The sequence below is a fragment of the Porites lutea genome, chromosome 10 (genome assembly GCF_958299795.1).
Source record: "Porites lutea chromosome 10, jaPorLute2.1, whole genome shotgun sequence".
In the NCBI taxonomy this organism is placed as follows: domain Eukaryota; kingdom Metazoa; phylum Cnidaria; class Anthozoa; order Scleractinia; family Poritidae; genus Porites; species Porites lutea.
In genome coordinates, this window is record NC_133210.1 from 31,425,331 (window position 1) to 31,441,583 (window position 16,253).

At 43.0% G+C, this 16,253-nt stretch overlaps 1 protein-coding gene across 1 annotated transcript in view; it reads left to right on the forward strand.

Moving 5' to 3' along the window:
* LOC140950030 (uncharacterized) overlaps positions 1-16,253 on the forward strand; it is a gene marked incomplete at its 3' end in the record, with an annotated part of 79,267 nt that overhangs the window by 28,560 nt on the left and 34,454 nt on the right. Inside the window, 20 exon segments of the mRNA XM_073399188.1 lie at positions 337-767; positions 1,517-1,782; positions 2,492-2,863; positions 3,367-3,549; positions 4,193-4,365; positions 5,012-5,107; positions 5,371-5,562; positions 6,018-6,140; positions 6,536-6,718; positions 7,149-7,343; positions 7,874-8,025; positions 8,661-8,829; positions 9,609-9,743; positions 10,576-10,728; positions 11,088-11,437; positions 11,970-12,144; positions 12,577-12,910; positions 13,033-14,232; positions 14,690-15,075; positions 15,711-15,906. Of these exon segments, the coding sequence (XP_073255289.1) occupies positions 337-767; positions 1,517-1,782; positions 2,492-2,863; positions 3,367-3,549; positions 4,193-4,365; positions 5,012-5,107; positions 5,371-5,562; positions 6,018-6,140; positions 6,536-6,718; positions 7,149-7,343; positions 7,874-8,025; positions 8,661-8,829; positions 9,609-9,743; positions 10,576-10,728; positions 11,088-11,437; positions 11,970-12,144; positions 12,577-12,910; positions 13,033-14,232; positions 14,690-15,075; positions 15,711-15,906 (5,464 nt within the window).

Below are 16,253 nucleotides of genomic sequence, written 5' to 3' on the forward strand. Positions count from 1 at the left end.
ATAATGGAATCAATTGCCACTGTCTAGTCCGAGGACGACAAAAAGCAATTGGCAGGACAATTCGAAATATTCGATGTGAAGGCTTTATAGAAAAGAAAGCAAGTCGTATAAAAAGGTGTAATGTAAAGAAGTGTTGATAACCTTCATATCAGGGAGGGGGGTATTGTACGAGAATTATGTAGCAAGTTGCTAAGAAAAAAGTCGATGTTACAGGGTATTGAAGTCTTCAGCCCACACCACTCTCTGATTGTTAACCACTTCATACTGACATCACGGAAAGGGTTCCTATTTCTTTGTAAAAGGTGGCTGAATGTACTTTCCGCCTTGTGTTTGTAGGTCTGTACTCCTTGTCCAGCCGGCTCTTTCTGTCCAAACATAACAGCCTCGCCAATTGAGTGTCCAGACGGTTCTTACAGCTTGGGTTTTGCGACGAGCTGTATAGACTGCCCAGCTGGTCATTACTGTCAAACCAACATGAAAGGCTCCGTTCCTTTGCCGTGCCCTGCTGGTCATTACAGCAACAAATCGGCTACCGCCTGCACTCCTTGTGATGCTGGATATGCTTGCAAGGGCTCTGATATCACTCCGAGACCCCCATCTGGGTTATGTCCCATGGGATATTTCTGCCCCGATGGGCACAGGGAAGATCCCTGCCCGTCAGGTACATTTGGCAATGTAACTGGTGCTGCGAGTCAAGCAGCAGGGTGTCCCGCATGCCCTGCTGGATATTACTGCCCAGCGGGAACAAGAGGCTACCCCAGCCACAGGTTTGTTTGTCTTTGATGTTATAATATGTTATGTTATCCTAAAATATTCAATTGACCCTGCTTATTTTAAGGCAGAGCTATTTGTCTCGCTTACCCTTACTCTTACCTTCGCACATTTCTGACGTTTGTTAATATACACTTAGGTCCCATGGGAAACAGTTTTTTTTTCAGATTAATTTAGGTTTCTGGGAAACTGCCCACGTATCCCTCCCCTAACTCGACGTTAACATTTGCATCTCACTTGGTGCAAAGGAGAGAACCAACAACAAACTCAACCCACATATGGCGTCGACACAGGGATTTGAACTCGGGCCACATTGGTGGGAGGCGAGTACTCTCACCACTGCGCCACCCCTTGTTCCAAGAGTCCCGATATTTCCCTAAACTGTTCATCCACAAAAGTGAAAGCTGGCAGTTTATTTCCTGCCTTAATTTGTCACGCAACTTTCCACCATGCTTTAATTACGTGCTGCTGTATCCCTAGGGGAGAATTACTGAATTGTATTCTGCTCAAGGTAAATTTGAATTTAATCAAGGCCACGTGACCATAAATCAACCAATAATATTCCATGGTTTCCCTATTCCACGGGAATTTACCTGCTCAATACCTAGACGAGGGAATTTTTGTTGTTTATCCTCTTACAAAGTTAAAACGATCGGGAGGCCAGTGATAGATACCACTTCATAAAGCTATTTGGCCGCCTTGAAAACTTCATATTTGATACTAATAAAGGTTTACCGTTGTGCAGATTAAAGTGCCCACCTGGTCACTGGTGTACAGAAGGCACCCGAACTCAATTTGAACACCCCTGTTCAGCTGGCACTTTCAACAAAGAAATTGGACTGGAACGACAAAACCAGTGTCTTGACTGCCTTCCTGGTTACTACTGTCCTGCCGGTGATCAGACTGGGGACAGATTGTGCCCCGCAGGACATTACTGTCGAGATAAGACTGTTGCTGCTAATGCTCACCCATGTACTGCTGGGACGTACACGGAGGAACAGGGAGCACAAAGTAAGTTTTTTCAGCCGCTTTTTGATTGTGAAACCTTATTTTGTTGCCATTTCGATTGGGTGACTCCCGCAGTAACCCTTTCAGCCCCGATAGTGACCTGCATCCAATTTCTCCAAACTTTAACACTGCCTGATCAAACAGACAGGTAATGAGGATCAATAAAATGATCACCAAAGATAAAATGTTGTGATACTAGAACAAATTCTCTCAAGCAGTTCTATAAGAAATGTATGAAGAACAGTATGGAGAAGATGCATGTTGATGTTGGGTCTTAAAGGGATAATAAGGGCTCATATTGAGGCGATATTTTCCTTTTTTCAAATTCTTGCGTGTCTTAAGCTGATTTGTTTGCATTTTTTAGCGTGTGCTTTCCTGAAAATAAAATGAAACTAGTACTGTTTGATTATTATTTTGTACAAAATTTTGATTTAGGTGCTTTGTCTAGTAAGTATAAAGCTCGCCTTATGTGAGAGTTTTCACCCTCGTAAGTTATTATACGAATTTAGACAAGAGTTATTGGTCGCTGTTGTCAGGTGTGCGAAAAGTAAGCTTTCCTTTGTCGCACTGCTTTCACAGATTTAAGGCCAGCTGCAAACAAGAGTTAATGTAAATGAGGTTACCATTTGCTCTTATAGTGGTGTAGTACATAATTTAAAGGTAAGTAGAATCATGCAGCGTTTTCTGACGGTCTTTTAAACACTTCTCTTAGGTCAGTTGGATTGTAAAGATTGTCCTCCAGGCTACTACTGTACAGCAGGAACGCAAGAGCCCGTGGCCTGCCCAAAGGGTTCCTACAACCCCTTGATTCGTAGAGAAGCACTGGCAGACTGTCGATCATGTATCTCAGGCATGGCATGCCCTCATGCAGGTCTGACATGGCCACCAGTAAAATGCGATGCAGGGTATTACTGTCCAGCGGGGTCATCATTACCAAATGAGACCATCCACGCATGTCCAGCGGGGACGTACACTGACCGTCATGATTTGACACATGCAAGAGAGTGCACATCATGTCCAGAAAGACAGTCATGTGAGGCGGGTACCGGAGGCAAGCAGAAACCCCCACAAGAATGCGCGAAAGGTAATGTGGGTAATGAAACCTGGCGAAGTTACCATGGAGATTATCGTGCCAGGTCAGCGGCTGCACTTTGCCTATGAAAACGCTCTGCGGGGCTGCCTTTTGCGGCACGTAGGGCTGTTATTTGACACCACGGTCTTCAGACTAGCACATAGCAGTCGAAATGTCACGAACAACAGGAAAGTTAAGCATCACGTTTTCGGCTAAGGACAGATTTAGTTATACAATTACTACTGAATCGGACAATAGTGCATCTGAAAACGTTCTCTTAAGTTTTACATGATTGTAAAACCATAACTGTCAATTTGATAACGGCTAACGGCAAACGGGAAATGCACTAAAATGCATAAGAAAGTGGCTTTTGGCCATCTGTGCCGGTTTCGTTAGCTGTAAACGTGATACTTAGCCCCTCTTATATGAGCGACTGTTGTGAGACAAGGAGATAAAATCAGTAAAGCTTTTGTGATAATTTCAATCTTTATTTTGTCTTCCCTTTGCTTTTTAAGGCCACTACTGCCCACTTGAAACCCAGAGTCCCACCCAGTACCCTTGCGTAGCAGGGTCGTGGACCAATCTAACGAATTTAAAGTCACAGGAAGAGTGTTACGAGTGTCCCAAGGGATGGTTCTGTCTCACGGCAAGCACAGCGCCCACTAATTTATGCTTTACTGGCCATTACTGTCCGCCAGGTAAGTGAACTGATTCGTGAAGCAAATTTACAGCGGCGGGACTAGTTCAGTCGGTAGACGGATAGACTGCAAAGCGAGAGGTCGCCGGTTCGATTCCCAGGACTGGACTAATACTCAGATTCTTAAAATAACTGAGAAATGAAGGTACTGCCTTTGCTGTGCAAACAGCGGAACCTTAGCGTTTCTCGGATAACTACGTAAAATGGCTGTCTTCGTGACCATTGGAAAACGAAAAATAGTGTCCTCAAATAAAGTGCGTTTTTGATATATAGTCTGTTCAAACGAAGTGTTATATTTCTACCGGAAACAGAAAAGGCTTACCCTCTCTGTTCCCCGCCGTTAGTCCCATCAGAGACTTAAAGTTCCATGAGCTGAGTTAAATACATGAAAGATTTGGCTAGTGATGGCGCGTACTAAAACCCTGGTACAATGGTGGAGAGCTCAGCACAAGGATTTCGGCGCTGCTTCACAGACGGACTTAACCAGAGTTTAGTTTCATCTGCGGCATAGGATTCAGAACTGGAATTTGCTTTTTTCGCCATAGATGTATTTTGTCTCTCAAAGTCGATGACTCATCTTGAAAACAATGAGAACATATTAAACGATCAGATTATATCTTTCGTGTTTTTTTTTTCTGCAAAAGGAACCAAACGAGGTAATGAATTTCCTTGCCCGGCTGGCACATACAACAACAAGACTGGACTGGAACGAGTCGAGGATTGCGTGCCTTGTACAACTGGTCATTACTGCCCTCAAGGAACATCAGTACCAAAACAATGTCCAAGGGGAACTTTTAATGATGTATTAGGTGCAAAGGTAAACACCAAAAAATATATACATTTTAGTTTAAAGTCGTTTTTTTTTTGTCGTTTCATTCGTAATTAAATAGTTTTGGGCTGGGTGGGGCAGTTAAGTCATAAATGGACTGATAGCAGTTTTCAGTGGCCCCATTTTGTACTGACGTCCCAGCTTAATGTAAAGAGGGCACGTCTGTTGTCCTCTCATAAACGACATTTCATTCACTCCTTCTTTCATTCATTATCACATGCTGTCAAATGTGGAAAAATAGCGCGTTTGTCTTCAATGAGTCGTCATTTGACAGCTACAGAATCATCGCAAAAATGGCCCATTTAGCTACTTGCCCTTTTTAAAAGGTTCTTCAATGAACCCAAGCGGGGATCTAAGGTTCGGGTGTTTTTTGCTTTTTGGATCTATATTGATGGCATTAAAGGTGAAATATACCTCTTCCCATTTGCCTGTTAGAGTACAAGAATGAAAGGTTTGGTGACAGGGTAGCACCTGCCCCATCAAATGGCAAGTAATAATACCTCCAGCCACTTAAGAGATTAAGTGATCTGATGAGGTGCTTTTCTCTAAGCAAGGAAACCCTTCCTTTCATCACACCTAGAAGGGAATTGATAAGGCTGCTGTGTAAATAACCAGTAATCTTTCTCTGTTTTAGAACCAACTTGAAGGCTGCAAGCAGTGTGTCGCAGGATATTTTTGTCCCAACCTAGCGAACTACGAACTTACTGCTTGTGAAGTTGGCAACTATTCGGTAAGAAATGCCTGACATGATACTGGTGGATGTAAGGGTACTATGTTACTTTATCTGCTTTTTTCCAGACTTAATGCTCAAGGGATGAGCGTGTGATTAGCGGGATTTAAGTTTTCTCTGTCGTAGCCTCCCAGTCAGACCTCCTTAGGGCTTTGTTATGCGTTCCTCTCTTAGAGGAATGCGTGGAAAGTCCTTCGAAGATCTGCGTGGGAGGCCGGCTCTTCCTTGTCTGATACAATCTTCGGGTTGTTGTGTCATTATAGGCTCCAGGCGCATTTGAATGCACAACATGTGAGGCAGGTCACTACTGTGATAGTAGAACAACAAGCAAGTCCGTTATGATAAGCACCAAGATTTGTCCAGCTGGAACACACTGTCCGCCTGGTACCGTTCAGAAACCAGATCTTGTGACTCACGCTTGTATTGAAGGACACTACTGTCTCAGGGGAGATGAGGTAAGCCTTGGAAACTCAGTCAAGCCTTTCTGAATCATTATACGTTCCTGGGAAACTGCCCCTAAGCCAACGTTAACACGGGCTTTTCATCTGGGGTAAAATGTTGGCTTAGGGGAGGGGTAGGTGGACAGTTTTCCAGAAACTTATATTGATCCGCCTGTCTTTAATTGTTTTCGCTGAGATTTGTTCAGCGATAGTACCTATCATATGGAAACCGGGGGCAGAATTATCATGACTTCCAAAGTTAAGCTACCGCCCAGTCTTTGGGTTGTAACAATGGAATATAGCTTTGAGACAATACTTGAAATACATCTTGGCTTACCATGGCTCCCTCTGACTACAAAAAATTGCTTGGGACAAAAGTTCGCAGTCTGGGAGGTGGGAGCCCGAATCACCGCCAAAAGACGTTTTTTTATACAGAATGTCCTTACCTTCATTATTAATTTCTTGAACAGAATGCCTACCCAATCAAGTGTCCAAACGGAACCTTCAACCCTCATACAGGACGAAAACATGTCAGTGAGTGTATTAAATGCACACAAGGATATTACTGTGAACCTGAAGGACTAGAGAAAGAGGTAAGGGGCAAAGGATGGGGTCAACATGCTGCTAATTCGTAGTAAATTAAAGATTGATTGGTGGGGGACGTATTTGACTCGAGAGTTATTTGTAAGTCTTCCATTCAAAAAATAACCCTTAAAGGCGTAAGAGTCGATTTCTTCCGCTTCTAAAGGCAAGAGGAAAGCCAAGCCTACGAACGTGATTATTTCCAGGAGCCTTTAAAACATCAGATTCTCTTTGAACAAGAGATTAACGAAGGGGAAGCAAGCCATTCTTTTTAGATTTGCGGCATTTAGGCAGAAAATTCAATCCACTCAAACTTGCCCTAGATTAAGAACGTGAAATATTCCCAACATCTGCCCAAAGTTGAAGAGCACAAGCAGTTTGTTGAATATCACTATTTCCCTTCTAGGCTGATGTCTGCCCTCCCGGTTACTACTGTCCCGAGGGAACTGGTTACAGATTTACACATCCGTGTCCAGTGGGATTTTACAGAAAGCTTTCTGCTGCGGTGTCGGTACAGGATTGCAGTGTTTGCTTCTCGGGTCACTACTGTGATGTATTAGGCCTTTCAGATCCTAAAACCTGTCCTGAGGTGAGGCTCAAAGTGTATTTTTTGTAAGCATCCGTTCCTATATCAAACCAGTCTTCAACCTAGTTTGATAAGAGTTTCCTATCACCCGTTTCTAGAACGTCCTGGGAGTTACCCGGCGTGGAAAGCTATTTTGTACTCATTCAAGATTCGAGGTCTTATCCGGTTCGAGGTCGAGTTTTGACGGTTATGCAAATAAATTGACAGTTTGCAAAACAGAGCGGACTGGTTTGGAGATTGTTTTGATTTAAAAAATAAAAAACAATAGGGTTTGTAACTCGTAAATTAACAGGACTTTCTTGAAACGGGCCCCTAGCCTTCATTAGTCACACGGGACAGAAGATGAACATTTACTGCAGGTCACAATGGCGTTCGCCCTTAGAGAGAGTACACTGTATTTATGCTAAAGACATCCTTTTTTTTCTTGTTGTAGGGTTTCTTTTGTCCCACTGGTACTACCATTCCACAGCCATGCCCAAGCGGTTACTACGGAAACTCGTCTGGCGTAAAGAGAAGCGAGGAGTGTACCCCATGTCCTGCTGGACAGTACTGTGCTGGGTATGGACTTCGAGAACCTAGTGGCCCTTGTGATGCCGGTTTCTATTGCAGTGGCAGAGCTTATACTTCTGTAAGTGGTTAAAAATGCGCTTTACTAGAGTGTCAATGATAAAGCACTTAAGTACCCTTTGGGATAGTATTTGTACGTCTCCAACTGGAGACGGGACTGTCACTTTAAGTGGTTATCCGAGCCACACATTGTACTTTTTTTCACCAGAAAAGTTAGCACTGTTATCGTTATTGAAGAAGGTTGAGACCTCTCCCAATTATAAAATCGTAAAACTTATTACATTTGATAACTTGTTCCCGCCACTACGACACTCTCGCCAAAAGTCGTCGTTGAATGGTGACGGCTACCTCTTTTTCTGGCCAAAATGACGCTGCCCCACGCGCGAGCACTAATTACTATTGAGAAAATCTCGTACTCGAAGTCGTTTTCGTCTTAGAATCTAAAGCTCTCTATTCCCCCGCGCGTAAGGGATGAGTAAGGTGATGTCTTTAAGACACCAGATAGCTTTTCGTGCCAACATGATAGTAGGAAGTGGGAAAAGGATTTCTTTTTTGACTTGCGGTAATTAAAGTAAAGATGATTTCTCTCAGGCACCCCCCGAGGGAAGTCCTACTGGAGGTCTCTGTCCCAAAGGAGGATACTGTCCACAAGGAGCAAAGACACCTGAGCCCTGCCCTGTGGGGAAATACAGTGGAACCAAAGGAAATAAGGAACCTGATGACTGCATTACCTGTGATCCTGGGTACGTATTTGAGGGTACTCCATTTTGCTTTAGAATATACTGATCTAGGCTCCATGTGCAGTCGTGCAGAGAAAAGTGATGCGAAAAACGCGCGGGAGCTGGGGAAAGAGGGCAACGTCTTCCTCTCCAGATCGCGCGGGTCTTATTTTCGTTTTTCTTGTTTTATTTTCGCGACGTTGGTACTAACTGAGAGCCTGGCACAGGTTAGTTTTATAGCGACATGGCAGAAGGAAATAAAGTGCAATGTGAACACATCTTTTAGGGCAACAATTTGCTAATTGTGCCGTGTGGGTTTGAATAAAAATATTTTGTGAATGAACGCTGATGTCAAAGAGGACGTTCTATTTTGAGTCACTATTTTGAACAATAAAGAACACCTTGCATTGAAAAGAAAGCTCAAAATAAAACGTTGGTAAAATGAATAAATACATAAGAGGTAATAATGGCACAAAAAGATGGAGAACAGTGTAGAATTAAGTATAGTACGTGAACGAAAAAATAATTCAGGAACCTTGTTGTTAGCCTCTTTAAGTTGTGAAATTTTATGATCCTCTCCACTAGTAGACCTGTATTGCGAGGAGTCACCATACCAATAAAAGGGTTTGTTGAGCTTTTATATTTTGCTGTATTTTCAGATACTACTGTGCAGGTGATACTAACCCCACACCAACTGGCCCGTGCTCCCCTGGACATTATTGCACTGGTGGGGCATCTACACCAACCCAGTTTGTCACACCCAAAGGTCACTTTTCTGGTGAGGCTGCTTCCTCGCCAGTCCAGTGCCCTGTGGGAACTTACCAAGAGGTACGCGTTTAGATATCATGATTAAAATTAGGTATTGGTTAATGTTTTAATCCATTTGCCCTAGAATTGCCCTAGAACTTTCAGGTTTGCCAACCCTCTTTAAAAGGAGAGAAGAGATTTCATCAAAGCTCTTCAATGAAGTCGTGGGTGACCCCGGGCACACTCTTCACAAACTCCTTCCTTCCAAGAATCCAGCAAATTACTTTCTAAGGAGGAATCGGAACTTTGCCTTACCTTTGTGCAAGACCAATCGATGCAAAAAATCTTTCATTTTTAGTCATGTTTTCTGCGCTTAGTAGTGTTTAATTAGTTAGTTATAGTAGCAATTTTATACTTTTTACCTTTTTATTGTTATATTTTATATACTTTTTTTTTATATTTTTATTGCAATGTATTTATTGTAATGTCCTTTTATTGTAATGTCTTTCGTAATTCAGCCTATGGCTGCAAGGTATTAAGACAATAAAGCATCTATCTATCTATCTATCATTTATACTGGTGTACAGTATAATGAACAAAGCCCGCAAATGTGCAATGGAGATATGTTGACTATATGTGTGTTGACAATATTTGGGTAAGTGGGGCTGGCTTCATAAATGGTTACGTCAGAGCAACTGCTAACGTCTGGTTTGTTAGTTTGACTTGGCTCCAGAGTGTACTTTGCTATTTCGTCAAGCATTCGTTTCAAAATTCCGCACTTCCTTTTCCCTATACTTGTTTATTTAACATGCTTTGAAAACAGGCATTTTGTGTTTAATCCTTCACGTTTTTGTCTACAGAGTGATCGTGCTGAGCGGTGCACTAATTGCACTGAGAAGAATTTCTGTGATGAAATGGGGCTGACATTTCCAAAGACGTGTCTCTCAGGCCACTATTGTCCTCCAAACAGTATTAAACCCACAGCATGCCCACCCGTAAGTATTCAGAAAACAGGAATACTGAACCTAGTCTGAGCTTTTGCATTGTTGAATACTGTTAAACACAAGAAATTACATAAGAAATATGCACATACACCCTAAACAACATTGAAGGGAAGCAGCACCGTTATGTTCTGATGTCCCCATGCCATGTAAATCCTTCGTATCTGCGAAGAATTTCTATGGATCTATCAGTACGTAACGGTGCTTACATCTCCCCCCAATTTGCTCGAACACTTTCTAACACACTGATTTTTTACCATTTTTAGCCAATACCATTATTTCGCAAATTACATTTTTTGACGTCATCACTCAAGTCTATTTTTTGGTTGTTTGTTCTAATTTTCCCGCAAAGAGTCAAGTCATTCATGCATACATGCCAACCCTCCCGGATTATCCGGGAGTCTCCTGGATACGACATCAATCTCCCGGTCTCCCGTACGGGTCGCTTTATCTCCCGGATAAAATCATCTTTTGAGCTTTTCTGTGCCTTAGTTTAAAATTTAGCCCATTTTTAGATCAAAACTTGAATTTTTCTTATTCGTAACTGTAGTACGGTTTCTGAGGCATTTTACACCTATTTAGTCACTGACAAAGATTATTTCTGGCATCAAAACGATGATCGCGAATTTGGATAGTATCTACTTCATGTAAGACTTGGTATAATGTCCTAAATTTCCGGGGTAGGGGGCTAGTGATAAAAAGAGAGTCTCCAGATTTAAATCTCTAGAGGTTGGCATCTCTGTTCATGTGAGATCTTGCGAGAGACTCTACAGTTCGCCTGGTGACTGAATTAACGTTATTGAGGTTGCAATTTTCTTTTCTGCAGGGTACCTTTAACCCGAAAATAGGAACAGCTACAATCGATTCTTGCTCGCCTTGTGATGCTGGGTCATTTTGTAAACAGCCAGGATTGAATGCCACTGAAGGCGAATGTTTTGCTGGATATTACTGCACTGGTCGTTCCCCAAGCCCAACACCCGTAAGTTCTTATCAGTGTGTTGAACTTGACGCAGTCAGTAGTGTACTTATCTGTTGCAGATTTCCTAGTGAGAATGTTCTTAGCGTTGCAGAAACAATTACTTTTTATTATGTTTCATTTTGAAAATCGATCGTTTGGGTCATGTCATTGCTTGTTAACATCATCTGCAGCACCAAGAAACTACCATACCTCAGTCGTTGAAAGGCTGCGCTTTCCTGAAGATAAATAACTATTCCTTTGAAACTCGTTGCATTATGTCCTAGACAGAAATATACTTAGTAAACGTATGGCCTCTTCAAGCTTAACAATAACTAAAACTGTCCATAGAACCGCCCATTTAAGCCCGTGTTTATTTGCAGAATAATGGCTCACTGCTTTCAAACATAACGTATGGTGGGGTGTGTCCCCCTGGTTACTTCTGTCCAGTTGGTAGAAAAAGGCCGTATGAAAATCCGTGTCCAAACGGCACCTACAGCAATAGAACAGGACTGGAAAGAGAAGATGAATGCATCCCTTGTGACCCTGGAAAATCTTGCACAGGCGAAGGCCTAACAGCGCCAAACGGTATCTGCAGGGCAGGATGGTATTGCGTCAGCAAGGCAACTACACCTATACCCTTGGATGGGGTGACTGGGAACATTTGCCCAGCTGGGTTCCACTGTCCAACTGGAACCAATATATTCAAGTATTGTGAACCAGGAACCTACAGGTATCCCTATATATCTCCGCACCTTTCCAGTTGCAAAATGATAATAGTGATATTTTTTTAAGAAGGCATGCACCTGATTCCCAGTTGTTACCGTTATGTTTACATGATATCAAATGGCAGTCCAGTTTATTGTATTGTAAGTTGTTGTATACTAACAGTTTAGGTTGGTCAATAACATATAATCCGTGATCCGCTAACTATTAATAGCTTTAATGTTAAGAAGAGTGGTCTTGGCTTCGTTAACGGCAATAAAAACGTCAAAAAGCAGTAGGTTTAATAAGGAAAACAACAACGATTATGTGCGTGTATCACACTCTTTTCTCTGGTGCATTTCTTTGCCGTCACTGCACGACTTCCAGGTAAATCTTTCCTACGTCACGTTTTATTGACACTTTAAGAACACACAACGACAACTTTTTCTTTCTCTTCTCAACTTGGATGCGGTCCATAGGAATTAAATTCCACAAAAGTTGTTCCATATTTGACAAATTGAGCTCGTTTGGGTAAACGTTTAACTGTGCTTGTTTTTCAGCAACGTCACAGGACTTGCAACATGTCTACCATGCCCGGAACGTTTTTACTGCAATGGTACTCATTTTGCCCAAGCTGATAGCAAGAAACCAATCCCTTGTCCTAAGGGTCGCTACTGTCCTGGTGGAACTGGATTATCACAGCCAAAATGCCCCTCTGGGACATACAATCCCCAGGTAAACTTCGTAATTATCAAAATCTATCTTGTGATCACATCAAGCACATGTACTAACGTATGTTAATTTTTTTTTTCATATTTCCTTGAGGTAATAATTTGAGTTTAGAGCCCTTGAGGGCATAAACCACTATAATAATAAGGAAAGTTTGCAAAAAGGTAGCTTGCTGGTTTTGCACGTAACGTCACGGGCAGCCATGTTGGTTTGGTAGCACTTAACCCCTTTGGGACCTAAACTCCATTTTTATGTAAATGTTTCGAAAAAAAAATTTTTACATTGGTCACCCACATGGCCGCCTTGTCATGTGCTTGCAAACCAGAATTGCAGCATTCTCAGATCACAATGGTAATGTTGCCAGATAACTCAGATGATCACGTTCATCTTTTTTTACCTGTAGTTCGTTTTAATTTTGTATCTACTAATGTTTTTCAGTTGGGTCTCGCTCGTGAAAATGAGTGCCATCCCTGCCCTGCTGGCAAGTATTGCAGTGGTGCTGGAATTGAAACGTTCCCAAGTAACATATCTGGTTACTGTGAAGCAGGGTTCTTCTGTGTTTCAGGGGTGAACACTCCTCGCCCCAGTCAGAACTTCAGTGGCATCGGTGGTGTTTGTCCTCCAGGAGCGTACTGTCCTGTAGAAACATCTGAACCCATAGGCTGCCCCAACGGTACATTTTCTAATGTGTCCCAGCTAGAGAACGTAGACGAGTGCACGCCATGCTCGGATGGTCATTACTGTGAGCAGTCAAACCTCACAGAACCAACAGGTAGGCAGGGACTCGATGTATGTCCTTCACTCATTACCCCATTTTTAGTCATTAAGTTATTGTGTTTCCAGTCCAGTCTAAGCTCTGACGTGCTTCTGTTTACTCATTTTTTTTTTCATCAGGGAAATGCGCACCAGGCTTTTATTGCAGACGAGGCTCGAACACAGCAAGACCAACCAGTGTGTCAGCCATTGGAGGACCCTGCCCAAAGGGCCATTTCTGTGAACTTGGTACAGCGTTTCCTCTAGGGTGCCGAAGAGGAACATACAGTCCCAATGAAGGAGAAGCCGCATGCTTTACTTGCCCAGCAGGTTACTTCTGTCCTGAGAACTCCACAGACTTTAATCCTTACCCTTGTCCAACGGGCCATTATTGCCCCAATGGCACTGAATACGCTACACAGTATCCTTGCAGCAAAGGCTATTTCAATGGTGCTACAAAGGGTGTGAGTGTGGCAGATTGTTCACCATGTCCTGGTGGAAAATACTGCAATGAATCAGGGCTCTCGGGACCCACTGGGCCGTGTGCGGCTGGTTATTTCTGCGTCAATGCAGCTTACACAGATAAACCTCAGGACTATGATAACTTCACCTCCGGTGACTGTCTGTGCCCTGCAAATTCTACTGGAGGAGAATGCCAAGAAGGCTTCTTCTGTCCACAGGGTTCGCATGAGCCAACTGCTTGTACAGGAGGGTTTTACTGTGCTGGCAAAGGAAGGGATGCAGTCACTGCAGAGTGTGATGCAGGATGGTTTTGTACTAGCGGAGCTAAGGTGCCTCGACCATCAGATGGAATTACTGGGGACATCTGCCCACCAGGGCGCTATTGCCCCAAGGGTACCAAAGTTCCGCAGCTTTGCCCAATAGGAACATACTCAAATAACACGGGAAACAGCCATCAGGACAACTGTACCGCTTGTAGGGAGGGATCATACTGTGAAACTAGGGAATTAACTAAGCCCACTGCGCTTTGCTCAGCAAAATATTACTGTCCTGCTGGTGAATCAATAGATAAGCGGCTGTCATGTACTAAGGGGCATTTCTGTCGAGAAGGAAGTCCTCAGCCAGTCCATTGCCCATCTGGAACCTACCAGGATGAATTACAACAAGACTATTGTAAGACCTGCCCTGCTGGTCATTACTGTGACAGTAAGGATGACCTAAGCGACTTCACACCCTACCCATGTCCAAATGGGTACTACTGCCCCAATGGAACTAGGTATGCCACAGAGTTTGGCTGTCCAAACGGAACTCATGGAAATGGCACACAGCTCTTCCACCCTGATCAGTGTGTCAAATGTCCACCTGGAAAATTCTGCTATGGTAAGATGGCAAATGGAGGTGGTAGTATGTCTAGTTGGCTTACATTTGATTTCAGTCCCGAGTTCAGTTTCTCTGGCCAAATGGGATTCTTACTTATTAAGTTGATATGTAGTATTTGTTTCTGTCCTTACTTGTTGGCCGCATTGAGTACGTCTGGGTCATCAGTATTTGTGCCAATATTTAAAAAGGCGAATCAAATAGAACACACCTTACTTCCATGTCCTAGCCTCCACCCTCTAATACACACCCCCTAATTCTGTAATGTAATATTACCTCAGTTTGAGGCGCCACAACGTAAATCACTTTCGAGCCTCTAATGAGCTCACCCTTGATACTAGCGACCACGTTTAACGGGAATTTTCTTCGTTTTATTGAAAGAGTTAATATAAGTAAAAGACTTCCTAAACAGAGCAATTGATTTGTAATCCGTTCTTTTAATTACTTAATATCTTCACAGGTTCATCCCCAACGTTTACTGGAGACTGCCAAGAAGGTTATTACTGCCGACTTGGTTCACACACACCTACCCCGACCGATGGTTCCACAGGTGAAGAATGTCCTGAAGGCCATTTCTGCATAAGCGGCACTATCGCTCCCGAGAGTTGCCCTCCTGGGACATTTTCCAACTCTTTAGGACTCAGGAACATTTATGAATGTACAAACTGCACACCCGGCTTGTTCTGTAATGGAAGCGCACTTATAGCGCCTAGTGGTGACTGCTGGCCGCGTTATTTCTGCAGAGGAAGGGCAGAGCATCCAGCTCCTCAAGATGGTATCACTGGAGGGAACTGTACACCAGGACATTATTGTCCGGGAAAAACACCGGAACCTATTCCATGTGAGGTATGTGATGGTTGAGGCCTGAGAATAGTGAACATTTCTCTATACTTTTTAACTTATCGCTATACTCCTGTATATTTGTTAACCTAGGTTGATTCTCAATTTCCTTGGTCTTCCAGGGCTAGGAGATAAAGGAAACTGTGAATCAACCTTGGTTAAAATAAAATAAGCCTGAAATCAAATTTGACCTGTACAGGGTGCAAAGAAGGTCAGTCTTACAGCCTGCCGTTCGGGCAAGCTGTAGCTAGCATGTACTAGCCCACAAGTCATTTCCACTAGCCCCAAAAGCCTTTTTGATTAGCAGGATTGATTACAATCCTTCTGTAATTTGAATTTCCCCAAAAAAGTCACTTGCCCGTCGGGCAAGTTAAGAACAAAATTCACTAGCCCAACAGCAAAATCCACTAGCCCCGGGCTATCGGACACGACTTTCTTTGCACGCTGCTGTAACATGTTCATTAATTAGTCTGCTTTTATCAGTTGCTAATGAAATATATTTTTGGATCTCGGCAAATCTGTCGACTGTAAAGTGACTTTTCCTCCGCCCTCGTGGTTGCCTAGTCTCCCCCACTCCCCCCTCCCTTGTCTCAACTATTCAAACAAGTGCTCAGTGTAACAATATATTCTGATTACTTTAGGATGGAACATACATGAAGGATCCTCTTGCTGATGCATGTCTAGATTGCCCTGCTGGGTTTTACTGTGTAAACGACAAGAGTCAAGACCCAGAGCCATGCCCTAAAGGATTCTATTGTCCAACAAAAACAGGCTTTGATTGGAAGCCCTGCCCAAAGGGAACGTACGGAGATGCATCTGGATTATCAAATGCGACAAGTAAGTACATTAAGGCGTGTAGGATGTCAGTGCACTAGATATTATTTTTTACTATGACGTTTCAGAAAATTCATTGCCAGTGATTATTTAGCGACTATTCCTTATACAGTCAACTGCCTTTATAGCGGACACTCTAGAGACCTCGAGTTAGTGTCCTCATTAGCGAGATTCCGTAATAGCGGGAGATTATTTCAGTCAAACGTCTTTAATCTATTGTTGCCAGGGATCTAGCTGCTGTCCGTGTTATCGGGGTGTCCGCAAGGCGAGAGTTGACCGTAATTTTGTTTCCTGGAAAAATACGACTGAATTTTTAGCAGATTACCACATTGCGACCTCTGACTATAGGT